The sequence below is a fragment of the Vulpes lagopus genome, chromosome 5, assembly GCF_018345385.1.
Source record: "Vulpes lagopus strain Blue_001 chromosome 5, ASM1834538v1, whole genome shotgun sequence".
NCBI classification, from domain to species: Eukaryota; Metazoa; Chordata; class Mammalia; order Carnivora; family Canidae; genus Vulpes; species Vulpes lagopus.
Window position 1 is genome coordinate 120,566,837 of NC_054828.1, and position 20,942 is coordinate 120,587,778.

Sequence of the window (20,942 nt, forward strand, 5' to 3'; positions counted from 1 at the left end):
CCCTGTCTTTAGATAACACTGAAGAGGCAAACTTGGTCTAACCAGAAGAGGTAGATTCCAACTTTTCTTAGGAAAATAACTTTAACTCTGATTGCTTGTCTCACTTGCTTATGACTTATATGAAATGTTACAAATATAAAATAAGTACTATGTGTAAAGGTACTTGGAGTTTTTAAATATTTTATGAATATGAGGGTCTTTTTGTTTGTATTTTCAGTACTATTTGATGTTCAGAGGCCATCCTAAAATACAGAAAACTGTCTGACCTCAGTTACGAAAAATGCCACACTTTCCATAACTACCACTTGAAGTCTGTTTCACTAGGAAGATAGGGAGATATTAGAAATTACTAAAGTCGTGCATAGTAATGCAGTTTCCTCTTGAAGATTTGTATAAAGAGTCTAGATTCTCTTCTCAACATAAGGCTTAAAGAAATAACAAGCTATTAAAATACCTGTAAAATTCTGATCCTAAGCTCAGGATTTTACTGTGCATTTGTGGGCACAAGTAATCCAGTGAATTACTATATTTTTAAAGATATTAAACATCTACAACCTTAGGAGAAAATGTCACAAGCAAGACAAATCTGCCCAGAACGGATAGAAGTAAAAAAATCGGCGTCAATTCTGGACAAAGAAATTAATAGATTAAGACAAAAGATACAAGCAGAACATGCTAGTCATGGTGATCGAGAGGAAATAATGAGGTAAGTGGTTGGTAGCTTTTCTGCTTCATTCTTCATATATATTATTAAGACATAAAATTATATTCTTAAAAAAATTATATTCTTAAAAAAATGGGAAGAAACACAAATGTAGTAAGAGAAGTTTTTCTTTAAAATAAATAAGTTTTTTAAGTAAAATCTCCACAAACCATAAGAGACTTTTAAATCATAGGAAACAAACTGAGGATCACTGGTGGGGAGGGGTTTGAAGGGTGGGGTAACTGGGTGATGGGCATGAAGGAAGGCATGTGATGTAATGAACACTGGGTGTTATATAAGCCTGATGAATTGCTGACATCTACCTTTGACACCAATAATAATACACTATATATTAATTAATTGAATTTAAATAAAAGAATAAGTTAAAAAGAAAAAACAAAAACACAAAATTAAAAATGTAAAGTTTAATCTCCAATTTATTTTTTTTTCCAGTGAACATTTTTTCTTCAGTCCTTAGGGACTTGACTCCTTCCACCAGCTTTACTGGAGGTCAAGGGGCACATCAGGCTGAGGGTGTTGGGTCATGTGGTGCTTCCTGAGAACTGTGCCCAGCTGCCCTGCTATGAATAGAATGGTTTGCACAGCCCTGTAGTCTCACACACAGCTTGAGCAGCAAACAGCCATCTAAGACACTGCCCTGGCAGTGACCCTGACATGGTGGCCTCAACACTGTCCCAAATGAATAACAACTTCTTAATTGTCTTGCCCTGGGTTGCACCACTTAGGGGCCCTTTGTGGCACGTCCTGTATTATTCCATCTTTTCTTGGAAATGAGGACCCGACAGGGCATTACCTCCCATGTTTTAAATTCAGTATAAAGGGGCACACCATGAAAGGTGGCTATTTCCAGTTTCATCTCTGCCACTTTTCTCTTTTTACCTAGTTAAATTTATTAAATATACTTTAACTGTTTATATAAATGGAAAGTAATATGAGCATATGTTACTTTTCATTCTTGCCAGATACAAGAGGTAGCACAGTAAATAAACTGTTACAGATTGCTTTCTTTGATTTAATGATCTATTGTGGAGATCTTTTTATATCAGTACATAGGTATTTTCTCATTGCTTTTTACAATTACGTGGTATTGAATCATCTACTGATGGATAGTCGAATTTTAATCTCATCCCTTGCTGTTATAAATGGTGGTGCACAGTAAATAATTTTGTACGTGTCTTACTGTATAATCAGGGTGTTTTAATAGGATTGAATCCATTTTGGAAAACTCCTTTCTAGGGACTGTGCTTATTTGCATTCCTAAGGGCAGTGTGTCTGAGGGCTTGTTTCCCCTCAGCCTAAACAGTGTGTGATAACCTTAGATTCTTTTTGCCAATGGGTAGATTTCCTTTAAAAAAAAAAAAAACACAATGTAATTTTAATTTCCATTTACTTATTTTGAGTCTGAACATCTTTTCATGCCTTAAGGACCATTTATATCTTTTTCTGTGAACTTTTTGTGTACTTCTTCATTTTCCTGTATTTTTGGTGTGAAACGTATATTTTATATTTTTCCAAAAGGCTATTTGAAATTTTGTTGTCTTATAATTAATTGCTTCCCTAAGAATGGCCATGTGAAGTAATGTGTTTTGTTTTTGCATGTTCAAAATGATTTGTAGCTTTTGAATTGGAAGGGATAGTTCAACCTGATAGAACATTCTTTTTCTCCTTTCTGTTTACAAGTGCTGTAACTTGTCCAGAATGTCAGATTCTGTAATCCTTTCTTTGGGGTACACTGTGTTATTTTAATCTCTAGATTTACCTTATTTCTTAAAATTTCTTTTTTGTATTTTGTTTTTAAATATTTTTTGTGCTGTTGTTGGTTTTGCCTAGGCCTTTGTTGCACACATTGTATGTCCTTTGTCTTCTGTTACTTTGTCTAACCATGTTATCTTTTCCCCCGTTTTTTTGTTTTGTTTTGTTTTGTTTTGTTTTGTTTTTCTTGATTCTGATCTCTTTGTCTACCAGTGTTTTCTGCACTGTCTCTTTTGCCCTGTGCATCATCTCCTCATTTTGTCTTATCTTTGTTGTTTTTTTGTCTAACTCCCTCCCCCCAGCTTGAGTTCTGTAGGTTCCCACTTTCCACCTCCTCTCACCTGGTTATCACCTGTTGTTTACCTGTCTGTCCTGTCTGTTCTCTGAGTTCTTTGATTTATCTATTCTTTCAGTTCTTTTATTTCTGTTTTGTGGTGTGTCTTCTGGGTAGCTTTAAGTCTTGTTCTTTTCTCTTTTAATTCATCATTTTCAGGTATAGTTTTCATCGGCTTTGTAACCACATTGTTCTAATGCGTTTTCTTTGTCTGTTGGTTGTGTTGTGCTGTTGTTTCCCAAGCCTGTTTCTATTAATATCTGTGTGTGGATAACTGTACTGGTGCCTTTTCTGTTACTCATTTTCTACTTGGATTTTCCTGGACTGGGCATTTGAATGAGCTTGGGGTGGGCAGCTGTAGAGCCTTGGCCAAGGTTGCTTTTCAGACTCGCTCAGGAATCTTCTCTCTCTTGCTACACTAGTGAGCAGTTGCCCTCTGTAATAGCACTTTCAAGTGGCCCTGCCTTCTTTGCCTCTTTGACCTAGACTTGTTCAGGCTGGGATTGGCAGATCCTAGTGCTCACCCTGTGTTCCTGCACTGGCATCTGTCACTAAGGGAAACATTTCTTGCCTTCCAGTGTGATCCCTTCACTTTCAGAAGGTGGTATTTGCTGGCATTTTCTAAGATCTGCCGTTCCGGCCCCCACCTGGGCTCTTTCCTCATGTCTTTCCTCTGCCTTCTCCAGGGCCTGGACTTTTCCTGCCCAGCCCTGTCTGTGTACAGGGCTTCCCCTTCAAGGCAGCAGATGCTCATTCTGGGAGTATAGTTGGCCTGGAGACAGGACAACCTGCTATTCCTGGGCCCCTTGGCACTCCCTGCACTCTTCCTTCTTCCCCATTAAATATATTTGAGATTTTACTTATCTTTATGTTTCTTTGAATGGCACTTATTGACTTAATATTTTTTTCATAAAACAGGCAGTATCAAGAAGCAAGAGAAACCTATCTTGATCTGGATAATAAAGTCAGGACTTTAAAAAGGTTTATTAAATTGCTGGAAGAAATAATGACTCATAGATATAAAACATATCAACAATTTAGAAGGTAAGTGCATTTAAAAACATTATTACATATTTTACATTTTCATATTTTCTTTGTTTTCACATTACCTCTTATAAATAATAAAATTAAATTGAAAGAACTTTACACGACTCAGTTAATGAAGAAACTGCCAGTGTTTCCTTTATTGGTCAGTACTTAGGGTCCTGTCATTTAATCAGAGAATACTAGATTGGAAGAGACTTTTGAAACAAGCTTATCCAATTTTTCCACTCCATTAGGTACCTTTACTAGGTAACTCAGGGCTATTCAACCTCTGCTTACATAGGTCCATTGAATGGATGCTCACTGGCTTTGAAACAGCCTATTTCACTCATAGACATTGCAGGTTCTTAAGGGATACAAGTATTTGATAGGACCTGTTGAGGTAGTATCTCAGTTTATGATCTGATGGAATAGTGTGGCTCCATGGATGTAGACTCTGATTTGTTTACTGCTGTGTGTCCAATACCTACTACTGTGCCTGGAATATAGTAAAAAGTTGATATATATGGGTTGAAAGAATGAACACAAGGTCAGAGAAACTGGATATTATTAATATACCCAGAAATATTCATACTCTCAGGAATAGATGGATCCCAGTGAAAATCACAAACAACAGAAATAAACCAGAGGTCAGTTTATGGGTAAGGATAGACCTTGACCTACTTGGATTCAAGGCAGTCCTAGTCTTTGCATTTAACCTCTGTTTTCCACAGTGGCATTCCCTCGTGACCTGCTGTTCACCTGTCTTTATACCCAAAACTCTATAATCCTGAGACTATAGAATTTTAAAAATATATCTAGTATGTTTGAGGAAATTGAGGTAATTCCATAAAGAAAAACAGGCTTTGCATTTTTGGCCATATTCCTTAACTAAACTATAGGTCAATATTTGAAATGTGTGCTTCAGTTTTGTAAGTGTGTTATTAGAACTTCACTTAAATAGGATTTATTTTTATCCTTTTGAGACTGCTTGTAAGTTTCACGCAGTGGGACCTGAGCAGCTGATCCAGGACCAGCCCTTTCCTACCTGTGAAGCAGTGTTCTTTGGGGGTACTCCACTGATACCTTGGGAGTTAGAAGGCTTTTGCTGAGACCTGGGGGTATTCCTGGCTCTGGGTGACCTATGGGGATTGCTTCTGCTGCTTTGGGATGTTTCTTGCCCCGGTCTCACAAATACAGAGAGAATGGTTCCCTGTGTCAGTCTTCTAGAGTTCTCTGTGCCCCCATCTCTAGGCTTTGAGAACTGAGCACTTTACCTTCCCCCAGCTCTGTCTTCAACAGGGAGACCTGCAGGCTCCACCTGCATTTCCACTCCCCTTTACTCTTTCTGAAATTAGTGATGTGGGACATCTGGAAGGCTCAATTTATTTGTTTCCTGTATTTCAGAGATCATTTTGACTGGAATTGCCTCTACTGTTCAATGTCAGTCTGAAAACTTGTTGCATTTATTTTGACCAGTCTTTTGGCTGTGTCAGGCTGAGAGTAAATAAATCCAATGCCCATTTCTACATCTTTTTCAGAAGCAGTAGGATTTTTTTTATACTGTTATCCAGAAAATTTATATTCAGAATATTTTCTGTAAAAGTATTTGTCTTCCAGTTTATTATCTTGATATGTTTCTTCACCACTGATCTATTCTATCTTCTTTACCCAGTCTTAGGAGTAGAATGAGAATGATCAAATTCTTAAAATCGTTTATCTCTTTACACTGGAGAACCTTGCCATCTTATGAGCACAGTCTTAGACATCTCATGTCTGGAAGCAATTGAAGAATACTTACCAGTAGTGAAAGAAAGAAAAGTTAACAGAAAATTCTGACCAGCTAGCTATGGTTGCTGTGTCACAAAAGAAAACTCAGCTATCAGATTTTCTGGGGTGGAGATTTAATGTAGTTTAGCAAGGGAATTAGGGGGATAATAAGAAAATGATAATTACTCTGAAGAAATGAACCTTAGGCTCATTAAAAAGCAAAGATGTTAAGAAAATACCAAGTCTCCTCTCATTTGGATCTTATTTTCTAAATACCATTCCCTCCTTGGAGAAATGGCTGGTTCCGGAGCTGGGCAGAGAAGGTACAGAGGAGCCTCTTGCTGTGCCAGAAAATAAAGAGTACTCAGAAGAAACAGTCATGCTCCAAGGACACAGGAGGCTCCCACTGGCCAGACCTGGGCCCATTTGAGGATAGGAACGGATGGTAACTCTGTGGAGAAAATGAAGAATCTGTGACTCCATCCTGATACATAGGAAAGTGAATAAGTACATAAATAATTGAGGAGGAAAGGAAAGGTCTTCCCTACAGTGGAATGCCGTGTGATAAATGGAGTTTGCATTGTGCCAGGCGGTGGATAAGGTATTCTAGGTACAGAACGATTAAGAGGTTGCCCTCACCCTGAATGTCTCCATAAGTCGAGAAGTGATATGCAAATGAATAGGCCATTTATTTATTATCTTAACAGTACTAGAGTTTCATCTCTCTAGGACAAGATTTATGTCTTCTATATTAGGGTGATGCCTCATACGAATTGCTTGAATGATTGATGTATTCCTATGGATTGGCTGTAATGTAATAGAAGATATTAAGTGTGGGATAGCATCTTTATGCATTCTTTAGTGTTTGTTGATTATAAAAGGAAATGAAGTGGTAAAAATGTGGGAACACAAATAAAATACAAAGACGAGGGGGAAAATCTTAACAATCCTACCTGTTAAATAAGCAGCCAGAGTTAACATTTTGTTATATTTCTGTCTGGCCCTCCATGCTGGCTCAAAGATCATGCTGAATATACACAGTTTAATGTGCCCCATGTCTTCATTTCAAGGTGTCTGACTTTACGATGCAAGTTGTACTTTGACAACTTACTGTCTCAGCGGGCCTATTGTGGAAAAATGAACTTTGACCACAAGAATGAAACTCTTAGCATATCGGTAAGTATCTTAACTCTACATATTGCTAATTATTAGGAGGATTAGCTGCTGTATTTCCTTTGATGATACATTGATAAGCTTTAATCTGTTGTGTTTGGAAAACAAAAGAACTTACTTGTAAGCTAAGGATAGTGTTGGTCAGAGTGTTGAATATTAGGTTGACCTCACTGGCTAACGCTGCCTTCGTACCTCTCCCCTATCTCGACCTCAGACAGCCACTGTGAAGGTAATTAGGAATTTTGTTTTCAGTGACAAATGTTTACCCTCTTTTCACTCCACGGATTTCTTGTTTAAATTTATGTAGCATTTTAAATTATGTGGGATATTATAGGAAGTCCGTATACTCTGAAAGTCACTAAAAAAATGAAGAAAGGATTTCTCTGAAGCATGTTCTAACCCAGGTAATTGTCTTTGCATTTATTTCTAATGGTGTCTGTAGATCCAGCCTCTTTTGAATAAACAAAGCCACTACATTCAACTTTGTGGAGACTGTGTATTCTTTTAATAGTCACATGCATTGAAAGAGGGAATATGGGAGATAGTATTAAAAGTTATGTAGTCAGGAGGTCAAGAGCAACCACCCACTTTCATAACCGGGGCGAAATTCTTAAGTAATTGCTTATTACTCTTAGTTGCTATAGATTTTTTTTAATTTTATTTCTTTATTCATGAGAGACACAGAGAGAGGGGCAGAGACATATGCAGAGGGAGAAACAGGCTCCCTGCAGAGAGCCCAATGTGGGACTCCATCCCAGGACCCCAGGATCACGACCTGAGCCAAGGTAGACGCTCAACCACTGAGCCACCCAGATGTCCCTAATTGGCATAAATGTTTATGGTATCCCTAGTTGCCACTTCATTTTAATACTTAGAATAAATAATAATTTACAGCACATATACATACCTAATAAACCTCATATACATTTTTTAAGAATAATAATTAAGAAAAAGAATGACAGTACATTTAGAAATGATCAGAGCGCTTAAGGGGGAACTTTATAAGTATCCAAGTAATGAGTAAGTACCTGAAAAAGTACTCAGTATCATTATTTGTCAGAAAAATACGAATTTGGGGCACCTGGATGGATTCAGTCGGTTAAGCATCTGACTTATGATTTTGGCTCAGGTTACGATCTCATAGGTTGTGGAATTGAGCCCTGCCATAGGCTCTCTTTCTTTCTCTCTCTCTCCCTCTCAAAAGAAATAGAGAGAGAGAGAGAAAGAAGAAGAAAAAGAGAGAGAAAGAAAGAAAGAAAGAGAGAGAGAGAGAGAGAGAAAGGTTAAACCATAATAAATGACTATTGTACTGCTACCAGTGTGACCAAAACTAACAACACCAGTAACATCTTAGGTTGGTGAGGCTGTGCACTTGGAACGCTCATACTTTGCCAGCAGTCATATAATTTGATAAAACTATTTTAGAGGGGATCCCTGGGTGGCGCAGCAGTTTAGCGCCTGCTTTGGCCCAGGCGCGACTCTAGAGACCCGGGATCGAATCCCACGTCGGGCTCCCAGTGCATGGAGCCCGCTTCTCCCTCTGCCTATGTCTCTGCCTCTCTCTCTCTCTCACTGTGTGCCTATCATAAATAAATAAAATTAAATTAAAAATTAAAAAAAAAAACTATTTTAGAAACCTGTCTGGAAGTGTTTATAAAAGCGATCCCATTCTTCAAAACTCTTCAAAAACTGATAAAAATTCACCTGATTAAATGGTGATGATTAGAGTCAGAATCATTGTTACCATTTGGATTTTTGTCACGACTGGGAGAGAACACAGGGAATCTGCTGGGATGCTAGGAATGTTCTGTGTCTTGCTTGGAGTAATTACCCAAATAATTGAGCTGAAAACTTAAGCTTTATATTCTTTACTGTATATGAATTATACTCTAATAAAAATGAAAAAAAAAATAGTGGAAATATTTGGATCATTTATCTCCAGAGCTAACTGTGTAGGACAACCAAAGCTAGACCTTCTGACATTATCACTTCTGTTATTCAGTAAAAGAATATTAGTGTTTTAGGAATCCTTAAGTTCTCTAGTCTTTGTTTTACAAATAAGGAAACTGAGACCAAAGTCCCATTATAAGTTAATAATAGATCAGGCGTAAAATTTAGATCTCCACAATTAATCGAGGGCTTCATTTATTAGATTAATACAAAATGCAATTTTTGAGCGAAAGACCACATCCTGTTACTTAGTTCTTCTTTCTTTTATGTGGGGTAGTTTGGTTGGTTGGTTGGTTTCATCTGGCTTTTTACTGCTTAGTTGCTTTTTCATTTGGAGTCTCACAGATTCAGACTTACAGATGATAAATAAATTTCAGTATATGTTTAAATGAGAATTTTTATAACCCTTTTATAAATGAATGCCACTTGAGAGGCACATAATTTTCAGATAGTGGGTGAGAAAAATATGTGAAGCTGTGTGTCTGCTAAAACACATATGGTAGGACTTTATGACAGACAACCTGATGGTGCCCTGATTTTCCATCTTATGGATATATATGTGTGTATGGAATTTTGCCCAAATGAAATAGAATTCCTTCTGATTTATTTTATGTCTCCCCAGGATATTGTGTGAGAGTTTATTGAAAGAAATTTTACATGTTTCAATTCACTGCTGCTGTTTATTCCTTGGCCAGTGTGAGCCCCTAAATTTAAGTTGGTCCTGGTGTCTTTTTGACATTCAGTAATTACCTTTTAAAGTAGCTTAGCCACTAGATGTCACTGTATTTCAAGTAACAAAAGATTATCTGAGCACTTCGCAATGTTTGCAAAAAGAAAAAAAAATGATCTCATTCACAGTAGCATCAAAAATAATAAGATACTTAGGAATAAATTTAACCAAGGAAGTGAAATATCTGTACACTGAAAACTGTAGGATATTGATGAAGGAAACTGAAGAAGACACAAATAAATGAGAAGATATCCCGTGTTCATGGATCAGAATTAATATTGTTATAAATACATGTCATTTCTGTATCATTAAATCACTAATGATTTTTTTTTAACTGTAAACCCATTCTTTTTAATGCTAGCCAACCTTTTTTTTATAGAATTTAGTCTGACTTATGCTACACTTTGTGTTTTATGAACTCATTCAAGGTTCAGCCTGGAGAAGGAAACAGAGCTGCCTTCAATGACATGAGAGCCTTATCCGGAGGAGAACGTTCTTTTTCCACAGTTTGCTTCATTCTTTCTCTGTGGTCCATTGCTGAGTCTCCTTTCAGGTGCCTAGATGAGTTTGATGTCTACATGGTAGGTATTAAATTTTGAATTCTCTAATTTTTGTTGTGTTGGAAATGTGTATTTTGAAAGGAAGCAGTTCTTTCTTTAGTTTTACCCACAAGACAAGGGATCCTGCCCTGACACTTTAGTCCTTAAGAGCTAGTAGGGAAGAACTAAGAATCTAGCTAGTGCTCTCCCTGCTAGCCTGCAGGCCCCATCCTGGGCTTCCACCTCTTCCCTGGCTTATTTCCATCTTCCATGTTAACAGTGGTAAGCATTTCCTTACCCTTTCTTGGACCAAAAGAGCAGCAGATATAACATGAGGGCAGGAAGTTTGACTTGGAAGTTACAGACCTAGGATTCAGACCTCCTCTGCCACTGCTTATCCAGAGGACTTTGGGCCTCATTTCATGTATAAAATCACATAATTCATCTCTCCTACCTTGTAGGGTTATGGGGAGATGCTACAGTGAGGTATGACTTATAAATGCACTTAGGATGATGGAGGCACATGGTGAGTCCTCACAGACCAGCCTTTACCCGTTCTGTGTAGTTCTTCATGCCTCGTTCTTCCCTAAACCCAAACCCACTATACTCCGGGTTTAGACTATGATACTCTGGCAAAACTTGCTTAGCAAGGATTATCAATGTACTTTAAGCATTATTTTAATTCTTTTACATATTTGACACCAGAGACCAAAGTATTTGGCATCCTCTGTCTCTTATAATGTGTCTTCTTGCCAGTTTCCTCTCTCCTCTTTTCTGGTTCTAGTGTGTTCCGTGCTGCCTCCCCTAATGCCATTCCCCTTCAATGTATGAGGTTCTCTTTTATTTTTTATACTGTTGTTGATTTTCCTGGCTACCATAGCCTACCTACACCTACACGCTAAACACATGCACAGAGTCCCCAACACTACCACCTACATTTAGATACCAGAAAGTCTGAGTGTCTCATCCTGACATCTCTCTTGTACTCCAGACCCCTGTGCCCAACCATTGTTAGATGTCGTAAGGTACAACCACACCTCAGACTCAGCGAGTCTTCCACTCAGAGCCTCTTCCTTCTCCTAAATCCCCTACTTTGATTGGTGGCAAATTGCTGTTACCAACCCAGTTAGCTTTCACTGCCAGAGCTTTGATGTATCTGTGATCCTCCCTTCCTTTTTACTTGCCCATCACATCACATCTGACCTTCTGAGTCTCTGCTCCTTCCTGATACCTTCTCTCTGTCTCCCCAGCCCCTGCCTGTCATAACCACCTCCTGTCCAGACTCCCAGACTTTAATCTTGCTTCTTCCTTGGTCCCTCCTTCACTATTTTGCCGGATTTACATTTCTAAAATGAATCTGATCGTGGTCACTTACGTGTTAGAACTCTGTGGTGGCAAATTATCTTATCTGGGATGAATGTTTAATTCTTTGGGTGACTGTGAGACCCTTCATGATATAGTATCTGCCCACTTTGTGGCCATCCTAAGCTACTTGTGATTTTTCCAAACACTATGCGTCTGCCTCTTGTGCTCTTCTCTGTGTCACAGTCTTACTCATCTTTCCAGACTTGGTTCAGATGTGATCTTTATATAGCCTTTGTGACCACCAGGCAGGATTGTGAGCTCCCTTGGCACCAACCTACACCAATTCATGCTATTATCTTTATATTTTATATTATAAAATATTTTATTATATAATTGTATGTTCTGTACCTGTCACTATTGCATATTTTATACATTTTCATTTTGTTGTGGTCCTCTATTTCTCTCTTTTCATGTTTGAATCTCCCACCAAATTATAGCCGTTTTGGAAGTTATCAACTGTCTTTTTTTTTTTTTTTTTTTTTGATGATATGTCTACCTACTTAATGTCTAGCCCATAAGTGTTTACAGAGTGCTCTTTCGTGGAATTTATACCTGTGCGTCCTGTATAATCTTTTGGTGTCATTTTTTTCCCCCTATGTTACCATTGTTGCAATTGGTTAGAAATGCCTCTGAGGATTGGTTTCAGGGCTAATTCATAAATCATAGAAGACAGTTGTTCTTACCATGCACTAATTTTGTTCAAAATGCCATTTTGCAATCTTATCACCCATCTTACTTGTCAAATTTAATTCTGAATAACTTCCTTCTCTTTCAGAAATTTAGAGGTTCTTAATCAGGATGGCATTTTGCCCCATTGGAATTATTTAGAAAAATGTACCCAAGTTCTGAAATCCAATTGGAAACAAATACATACATTTTGGTGGTTTGACAGCTTTGTTACTAAATGATATGCCTCCCTAGGGCAGTGTTTTGAAAGGACAGCATTCTGCTTATGCAAGCTCTCATTATTTTTGTTAACTTTACGTTAGATTGCTTTACAGATATGCCTGAGGGAAGAATTTATATAATACAAGCCATTGAGCAATAACCAGGATGTTGGTCTGCCTCCAAAACAGTGTGTTCTTATCCATGCTGTACTGCCGCATAAAGTTTCAAATAGAACTTTAAAAACATATGCTTATAAAAACAGTTACGTTTTCAACTTTTCAGGAGTTTTCAAGGTACTCCGATGTTTTATTTTATCTGTTATTTGAACTTGGAAAATGTAAGCCCACAGTTTAATTTAGTTTCAGACCTGTTTAATGAAGCATTATTTTTATATACGCTGATATGCTGTTTAACTTATTTTAAAGATTGAATTGAGGAATTGGTTTGTAAATTTAAATTGGTTCATTGTAGAATGTGATGGGGTAGGGGTAAAGGTTTTAAAACACCTTAATTGAGGGAAATTTTGAGAGATTTAGTAACTTTATAGTTGTCACTTTTGATACTCTTCTGAGGGTTATTATTACTGTACAGATTATATTCATTTTCTAACATTTAGTTGTGTCTTTGGAATATTTGCTGGTTATTTTAGTTGATAAGTATTTTTGAGGGAGGGAATTATACTTACAAATAATCTGACTATAGAAATTACCTGGAAGATTAGGTATATTCAGTTATTTTCCCCAAGAGTTTTGAATATTACCTTTCCCTATATGAATAGTTTGGCATCACAGATAAAGTAGTAGATGATCCTTGGATAAAAATGCCGGGGTTTGTAACAGCCAGCAGAATGCTGCTTTTGCCGGGAACATGATTGATGCAACAGAGATCCTACCTTTGTTCTTCAGGACATGGTTAACCGGAGGATTGCAATGGACATGATACTCAAGATGGCAGATTCCCAGCGTTTCAGACAGTTTATCTTGCTTACCCCTCAAAGCATGAGGTAACTTTAAAAAATTCTTTGGTGAATATATACCTCAAGGAACATAAAAGGGGAAAATAAATCTTTTATAATCTTAATTTTTAAAATGCAGATACATAAATCACCAATAAAAAGAAAACTCGGTTCTTGTGTCAGGAGATTTAAGATATTTTTTCCTTCTTAGCGATTTAAAATTTTGTTAGTGTTAATCTCCCTTCCATAATAGAAGCAAGTCGATGTGAATATGGTTATTGACTTGTTACTATTTCTCTTTTGACTCTGCTCCTTTGTGGTTATCATGAACAACTAATAAAGTAATTTTAGTAATTCTGTTTAGACAAAAGACACAGTTTATGATTTCCTTAGTCTGGGCTCTTTTCCTGGCCGCTTACTGCGACTAGGCCTTCAAAGTGAAGACCTCTGTCCTGCGGTCAGTCAGCCTGTACTGGTTACTTATGCGGTGTCAGGCATTGTATCCCACAGAGTTGATATTCTGCATCTAAAGTGGTCACTTGATTCTTTGGGGATTGAAGTTTGTGATTGGAAATTTTCAGGTAACTCCTTCCTGGCAGTTAGAAATCGTTGGTATCTCCTCATTTTCTTTTTCTTCTAAACTGAAAGCCCATAGCACTTAACAGGAAGTCTATTTTAATTTTTTTAACATGTTTTTTTGGGCTACCTTGAATTTTTTCAATCAGCCACTTTTTTTGCAGGACTTGATCCTGGGTCTCCAGGATCAGGGCCTGGGCCAAAGGTGGCGCTAAACCACTGAGCCACCCGGGCTGCCCGGAAGTTAATTTTTAAAAATGAAAACAAATTATTTCTTTATTGCAACTTGTATTTCTCCTCGAACTCCAGATATTGCAGCATATCCAACATTATCAGATACAGCAGATTGGTCTTTTCAGGAAGTAGTTTTGGAATGTGTTTTATGTGAAAATTTCCTAGTAATCTTAGGTAATTAATTTTGCTTCCTCTAGTTCACTTCCATCAAGTAAACTGATTAGAATTCTTCGAATGTCTGACCCTGAAAGAGGACAGACGACATTGCCTTTCCGACCTGTGGGCCAAGAGGAAGAAGAAGACCGAAGTTGATCTACAGCTCCCTGTGCCCTGTGCCATGTCCTCATGTTGCCAGATTTGTAAAGGGAAAGAGATTCAGGAGTATTTGATGAAATAAAATGAAACTGAAGATAATCTAAAATAAAAGAAACTCCTTTATATATCTGGCCCCAGTAAAATATGTAAATAAGTCTAGGAAGCCTACGACAACCAGCAATTTAAAATTACTGTTACTTTACTTTGAGGAAATTAATTTCATAGTATTGGTTTTAAATCTTTTTTTAAGTTTGTTTTTTTTTAACCATCTACTTTTATAGATTGTTTTTTCAGAAGTAAAATTTTGTACATATGTACATGTACATATCTGTTTAGTTTGGGTTCATTTCTATGGTATTTTGTAATAATTAAAATAAAAGTTTGAGCATCTGATTATATTTAGTTTTATTTTCCAGAATATGACCTCTTCATTGCAGAGGTTGGGGTGCACAGGCGGTCTGTGGGTAGGGACCAGTTTACAGAGGATTTACTGTCTGGTTTTGCTCATTAATTATGAGGGACCTGCACAGGACTCTAAACCTTTGCTCAGAATCCCTGCACAGGTCATTTTGTATCATTAGAGATGCAACTAGAGATTTGGGCTGTACTTTTAATAATTAAATTGCATTCAAATTTAGGATGCTGTCTCTACAGCACTTTGATGGAGTACCACAGCACCACCAACCCTGACCCAGTGCCTTTCTCAGTCCTTGAACGTCATCCATCCAACTAAGTGTCTAACCCATGTCACAACGGGATTGTGTCACAGCCCCACACCCTGACCTGTGGCATGGTTGCCTGGTTTAAAACCCCTCCGTTCATGGGCCAGGGCTCTTGGCTCAGCTGAGAGGAGCTGGGGAGAAGGGTTAAGAAAACAGGCTCCCTCCAGAGCAGGAAAGCCCAGCAGAGCCAGAGGCCGGCCTATTGATGGGGAGCTGACACCTGTGACCTCAAAGACACATCTGACTTTAGAGCTGTTTAAGAGTGGGCTTCTTAGAATGATAAAACATAGCATCTTGTAGGAAATGCTGTTTATCAACTTTTCTTTTTTTTAAAGGCATGAGTAATACTCTTGCTTGCCTATATTCTCTTTGATACTAGGTAAGTGTTAAATTTTTAAGACAGACGTGGATATTCCAGGAGCATTCCCTGTATTGCTAGCGATAAATATTTATGGAATTGAAAAGGAAGTATTTTAAGAAAAAAAGGCAGTATTTTAAAAGTAGCAGCACTTCTGTTGTTACTGAGGAAAACTGGGTTTTGTTTTTTATTTTAGTGGAGGGGAGAGAGTCTAATTAACCTTAAAGTGAGATCAGTTGGTAAATGAGAAGTCTAAAAATCTGTGCTTTTCTAATCTAAGAATTTACAGAAGGAGGAAATGTATACTGAAAGTTAATGAACATCCTCCTAAAACCATGCAAAGTCTGACCTTTAAAAGTTATGTTTATAACTAATTTGTATCAAAACTTTTTAACATATATGTGCTTTTTTCAAATAAAAAAATGTGGAATATACCACATGCGTAGACTTATATTAGATAAATAATTTTAGTGTCTGAATCTTTGTGATAGTTTTTGAAAGTTATGGTTCTGAATACAGAATGGGAAATAGAATCCTCAGTTACAAACATCTTTTGTTAAGAGTCAAAGATTATTCATTGCTTTAGCCTCACAAAGTTTTGGTTTCAACTATCATTAAGGGAAAATACATACCTTCGATTAATGGCCTAATAATAGTAACATTAATTAGAATAAAAGAAAAAAATTTTTTTGTCTTTAAATATGTGTAACTTCTAAAAATAAAACTTTAGGGGTGCCTGGGTGGCTCAGTCAGTTAAGTACCTGCCTTTGGCTCAGGTCATGATCTAAGGGTTCTGGGATTGAGCCCTGTATGGGCTCCCTGCTCCGCAGAGAGTCTGCTTCTTCCTCTCCCTCTTCTCCCTGCCTCGTGCGCTCTCGTTCACTCTCTCAAAATGTTTTTTAAAAAATTAGTAAATAAATTTTTTAAATAAAACTTTAAATGTGTATGTATTGTGCGACCTCGCTACAGAGGCTAAAGCAGAGGCTTCCCTGACCCCTGGTTCATCATCAGGACTGACCTGAGTAATGATGCCCTGGGAACTGGGAGGCATTGCTCCCTTGGACTCCTAAACCTCACCTCAAGTCCGTGAGGTGGAGAGGTGGGCAAAATTACAATCATTCTCAAAATGACAAATGTGATGAATTGTAGTTAAACCAAGATAGAAATAATAGAGTTACTCAAGCTGATAATCAACAGGAAAGATTCAGGCACAGCCTTCTTTTTTCTTAAGTATTTTCACTTCTCCATCCCATCAAGTGCTGCTTTCTCCCCGCCCCTACCCTCTTCACCTTCACATGTCTTCAAAAATGTCTACAGACCAAAATGCCTCAATTCTGAGTAAGAAGCTATTGTCCGGGACTGGAGCTGGATCAGAAATGTTGCCAGCTGTGGTGGAGACCAAGTCACCCAGATTTCCCAAGAATTAGTACGAGTTATCATTTCCCGAGTCAGGGAGGTTCTGGTTAGGTATAGGACTTGTTTATACATCAACACTGATGCCTATACTTTGACCAAATCAGATTTTCAGGAGAATCGGTTTGGAACTTAGAGTTCTAAAAGTTCAAACAGTAGCATATCTCATGACTTGAAATAAATGACTATGGACTGGAAGGTACATCAAAATATGTAATAGGACCAGCTTTTGTTCTTTAAAGAGTGGTAAAGTAATGTGGATATAAATTAGCTATTTCTTTGAGTCAGCAAATGAAATTCTCTTTTTTAATTATTTATGATACTGATACCGAACCCATTAAATTTTGGCTAGGGCATCTGGATAGAATCCAGAGAAACTAATGTGTCCTGAGACTACTCACTGATCAGCAAGCTTAAGAGGGCTGTTGCCTGGTTTTCTCAAGTTGAAGAATATAGAGATTAATTCATTCAAAAATGATGACGTTCCTGCCATGTGTGTGCTTGCAACAATTTAATGCATGGGGAATGATGCTGGGAGTATACCGGATCTGCCCCTGGGGAGCAAAAATTCCAGTTGAGGGGAACATGTGCTGTATATAATTCCAGAGAACAGTAATTGCTATGTGTAATAAAGCAGGGTAAGAAGTAGAGTGGCAGGGGGTGGGGGTCTCAGAAGCAGCATTGAGGGAAGACTTTGCAGAAGGTAGTATCTAAGCAGAGCCTGAATGAGCGAGAGAACAAGCTACAGGAAGACCTAAGGCAAAGGTTCTAGGTAGAGGAACTGAGTGTAAGGCCCGTTAAGTGAGAATGGACTTCGTGTCCACGAACCGTAAGGCCCATGTTGGGGCAGGGCTTAGTGAGCAAAGGGGATGAGGTTCAGAGGTAGGCAGAAGGAAGCAGGGTCATTCGACGTCTAATATGTTTTCAGACCTGGTCTAATAAACGTATTAAATATCTCTCTGGCTGCTGTGGGAATAGGTTAGAATGAGAGTATGGTGAACGAAAGCAAGCTCTGACAGCCGTCAGGTCAGAGGTCAGGGTGACCCAGCCAAAGTGAAGGAGGTAGTGTTCCAGTGTGAAATGAGGCAGTGGGATTTGCTGGTAATACTATGGAGTTGTGAGAGAGGAATCAAGGATGATTGGCCTGGGTCCTAAAAGCAGTAAGAACGATGATGTCATTCACAGGAAAGATGGGGAGGTGGAGGCAAGCACCAAGTAGCAGAGCTACTGGGCGAGTAACGTCACATTGGTGAGTGTAAGAATGGAAACCAATGACGTGACTTAATAAGAGTCTTGGAGATGATATTTCACCTGCAAGATGCTGGGCAAAATCCGAATTGTATGCCCAAAATACTGGAGACACTTAATTTCTTATAGGAAAGGAGCTCGGGGAACCCCGTTATTTTTTATTTAGAGCTCTAATTGACCATCAGTTTCTTGCTACGCCTCTACACATCCTTTGCCTTGAGGCCCTCTGAAGACATCTGTTAAAACATGTGTTTTACTTCTTGACATGAATTCTAACCACGTGGAGGGAATCAACTGGCCTCTTTAAGAAGGAAGTTCCTATTATTCATCCAGAAACCGTGATCCTGAATGAGTGAATCACAGGCGATACGAAGCCTGCAAACAATATGATTCCCTTGTTAAAAGGAAGACTCGGAATCTAGTTCCCTTGAATATGGATGGCTCCGTGACTGTCTCGTCATCAAGAAAATGGGTGGAAGTGCTATTTCATGACTTCTGAGGTCAGATCAGAAAAATCTAGGAATACTCCAACCTCTTTGCAGGACTACTTGTGCCGGAGCCTGAGCCACCATGAAGGTCGTGAGTGCTGAGGCCACCATCCCACGAGGAAGCACAAACTAGCCCAGGACGGGAGGAGCCCTGAGACCACAGGAAGGGAGATGCCAACCAGGCCCCAGCTCCTCCAGACCCCCGTGTCCGCTCAAGCTACCATGTGGCTGCAACTATAGAAGGGACCCTGAGCCAGAATCGGCCACATGAACCTCTCACAAACTCCTGACCCACAGAAGCTACGGAAATACTAAAATGATTATTTCTATTTTTAGCCACTAAGTTTTGGGGTGGAGTTATTGTGGAGCACTAGTAACTGAACCACTCCTACCACTACCCACCCCTAGAAACTATCTTGAGATGATACTTCCTGGTGTTTTACATGCCTTTGGTTGTCTTTTTGTGAGAATGCATATTTCATTTATATATATTACACCATGCATGAGATTTTGTTTCTGTTTTTCCCAATTGGCATTTAAAAGAATTATATCCAGGGTGCCTGGGTGGCTCAGTCGGTTAAGCATCTGCCTTCAGCTCAGGTCATGGTCTCAGAGTCCTGAGATGAAGCCCTGCGTTGGGCTCCCTGCTCAGTGGGGAACCTTGCCTCTCCTTCTCCCTCTACCCCTCCTTCCTCTCGTGCATTCTCTCATAAAAAATCTTTTTTAAAGAGCTATGTCCCTTTTGCTGTCAGTCTGTTGCCTCCAGCCAATGTGTAGTATGCATAGGCTGCATCAACCACGTTTGACTTACCTAGTAGTCCCCTAGTAATGAGCCACCAGGATTGCCCGTAGAGCTGTCACAGACATCCTGGGACACGGCCCTCAAGGCCCTCTATGAGAGCTTCTTGGGGCAAAATACCCAGAGCTGAGAGTGCTGCCTCGAGGGCAAATGCACACTTACTCTAGCCAAGTGCCGCTGGACTGCTCTCCCGGTCACTGTTCCCGGGCCACGCTACCGGCGCTGTGTTCACTTGCTGGCCTGATCATTACATTTTATTTATGAAAAGAACTAGTCAGGGGCACTCAGCTCGGGTGGGATCTCACGTTGTGGGAAATAGCGTTGCTCAGGCTCTGTGCTCAGCAGGGAGTCTGCTTGAAGATTCTCGCTCCCTCTGCCCCTCCCCCCACTCGTGTGCCTTCTCTCTCTCTGAAATAAATAAATGTTTTTTTTTAAAGAAGAAAGAAGGAAAGAAAGAAAGAAAGAAAGAAAGAAGAGAAAGAAAGAAAGAAGAGAAAGAAAGAAAGAAAGAAAGAAGAAAGAAAGAAAGAAAAAGAAAGAAGAAAAGAAAAGAAAAAAGAAAAGAAAAGAAAGAAAAGAAAAGAAAAGAAAGAAAAGAAAGAAAAGAAAAGAAAAGAAAAGAAAAGAAAAGAAAAGAAAAGAAAAGAAAAGAAAAGAAAAGAAAAGAACTAGTCAGTTCTGCTGGAGAGGTTTATTTTCCCCCATGATTGCCCTGAACATCCACATAGCTCACTTCTTACTTCAAATGTCATTTGACCTCTCTTTCCTAAATAGCCACTGCCTCCCATCCTTCTCCATCCTTCTTAGCTTGTGCTTTTTTCCTTCATTGTTCTTACAGGTGGTCATCTCGTGTGCGTGTGTGTGTGCGTATGTGTGTGTGTGGTTTGGTTATTGTCTGTCTCTCCCCGTAAGGATGGTGCTGGGTGCGTGGTAGGTGACCGTGAAGATTTGCTATGAAGGCAGTACCAGCGTCAGACTCAACCCAGCACCTTTCTAAGGAGCCCCTCTAGCTCTTCACCCCGCTCCCCCTCATTTAGGGGCAGAGAATATCGGGAGGCACCAAAGATCTCCCATCTCTCCTGCCCCCACATTGGACTCACCAAGCACAGGGGTGAAGGACATTCTATTACCACTTGGGATGGTTCTATCAGTGATTCAGGTACCGTCGGTGTCCTGAGTGTTTGTGGTGAGGTGTGCTTGCTCACAGCTTCCTGTGCAATGGGTGCATGGAATCATTAGGCCCTGGTCTCTGGTCTTAAGTTAATGATCCTAAGACAGACAAAGGAAGAGTATTTAGGGGGGGAAAAGGCACTCGATAAAAAGTGAATAACAAAGCACTACCCTGATACTATAACTATGAGCTACATGTGGCAAATTAAATTTAAATTATTATTTTTTTTAGAGAGGGATATGGGATAGGGGCAGAGGGGGAGTGAGAAAGAGAATCTTAAGCAGTTTCCCTGCTGAGCACAGAGCCCAATGTGGGGCTGACCCTGAGATCATGACCTGAGCCGAAATCAAGAGTCGGATGCTTAACCGACTGAGCCACCCAGGCGCCCAAATTTAAATTGAAATGAAAAATTCAG

At 39.0% G+C, this 20,942-nt stretch overlaps 1 protein-coding gene across 2 annotated transcripts in view; it reads left to right on the forward strand.

Annotated features, from left to right (window-relative positions):
- SMC6 (structural maintenance of chromosomes 6) overlaps window positions 1–14,434 on the forward strand; it is a 70,668-nt gene extending 56,234 nt beyond the window's left edge. Inside the window, exons 22-27 of one of the 2 annotated variants that reach the window (XM_041755422.1) lie at window positions 561–706; window positions 3,729–3,854; window positions 6,674–6,779; window positions 9,885–10,037; window positions 10,457–10,521; window positions 13,154–13,251. In XM_041755422.1, coding sequence (XP_041611356.1) covers window positions 561–706; window positions 3,729–3,854; window positions 6,674–6,779; window positions 9,885–10,037; window positions 10,457–10,480 — 555 coding nt within the window. In that variant the 3' untranslated portion in view covers window positions 10,481–10,521; window positions 13,154–13,251. Of the gene's footprint in view, window positions 1–560; window positions 707–3,728; window positions 3,855–6,673; window positions 6,780–9,884; window positions 10,038–10,456; window positions 10,522–13,153; window positions 13,252–14,210 lie in introns of those variants that run through there. The other variant, XM_041755421.1, reaches the window with a different exon arrangement.
- The last annotated feature ends 6,508 nt before the right edge of the window (window positions 14,435–20,942 follow it).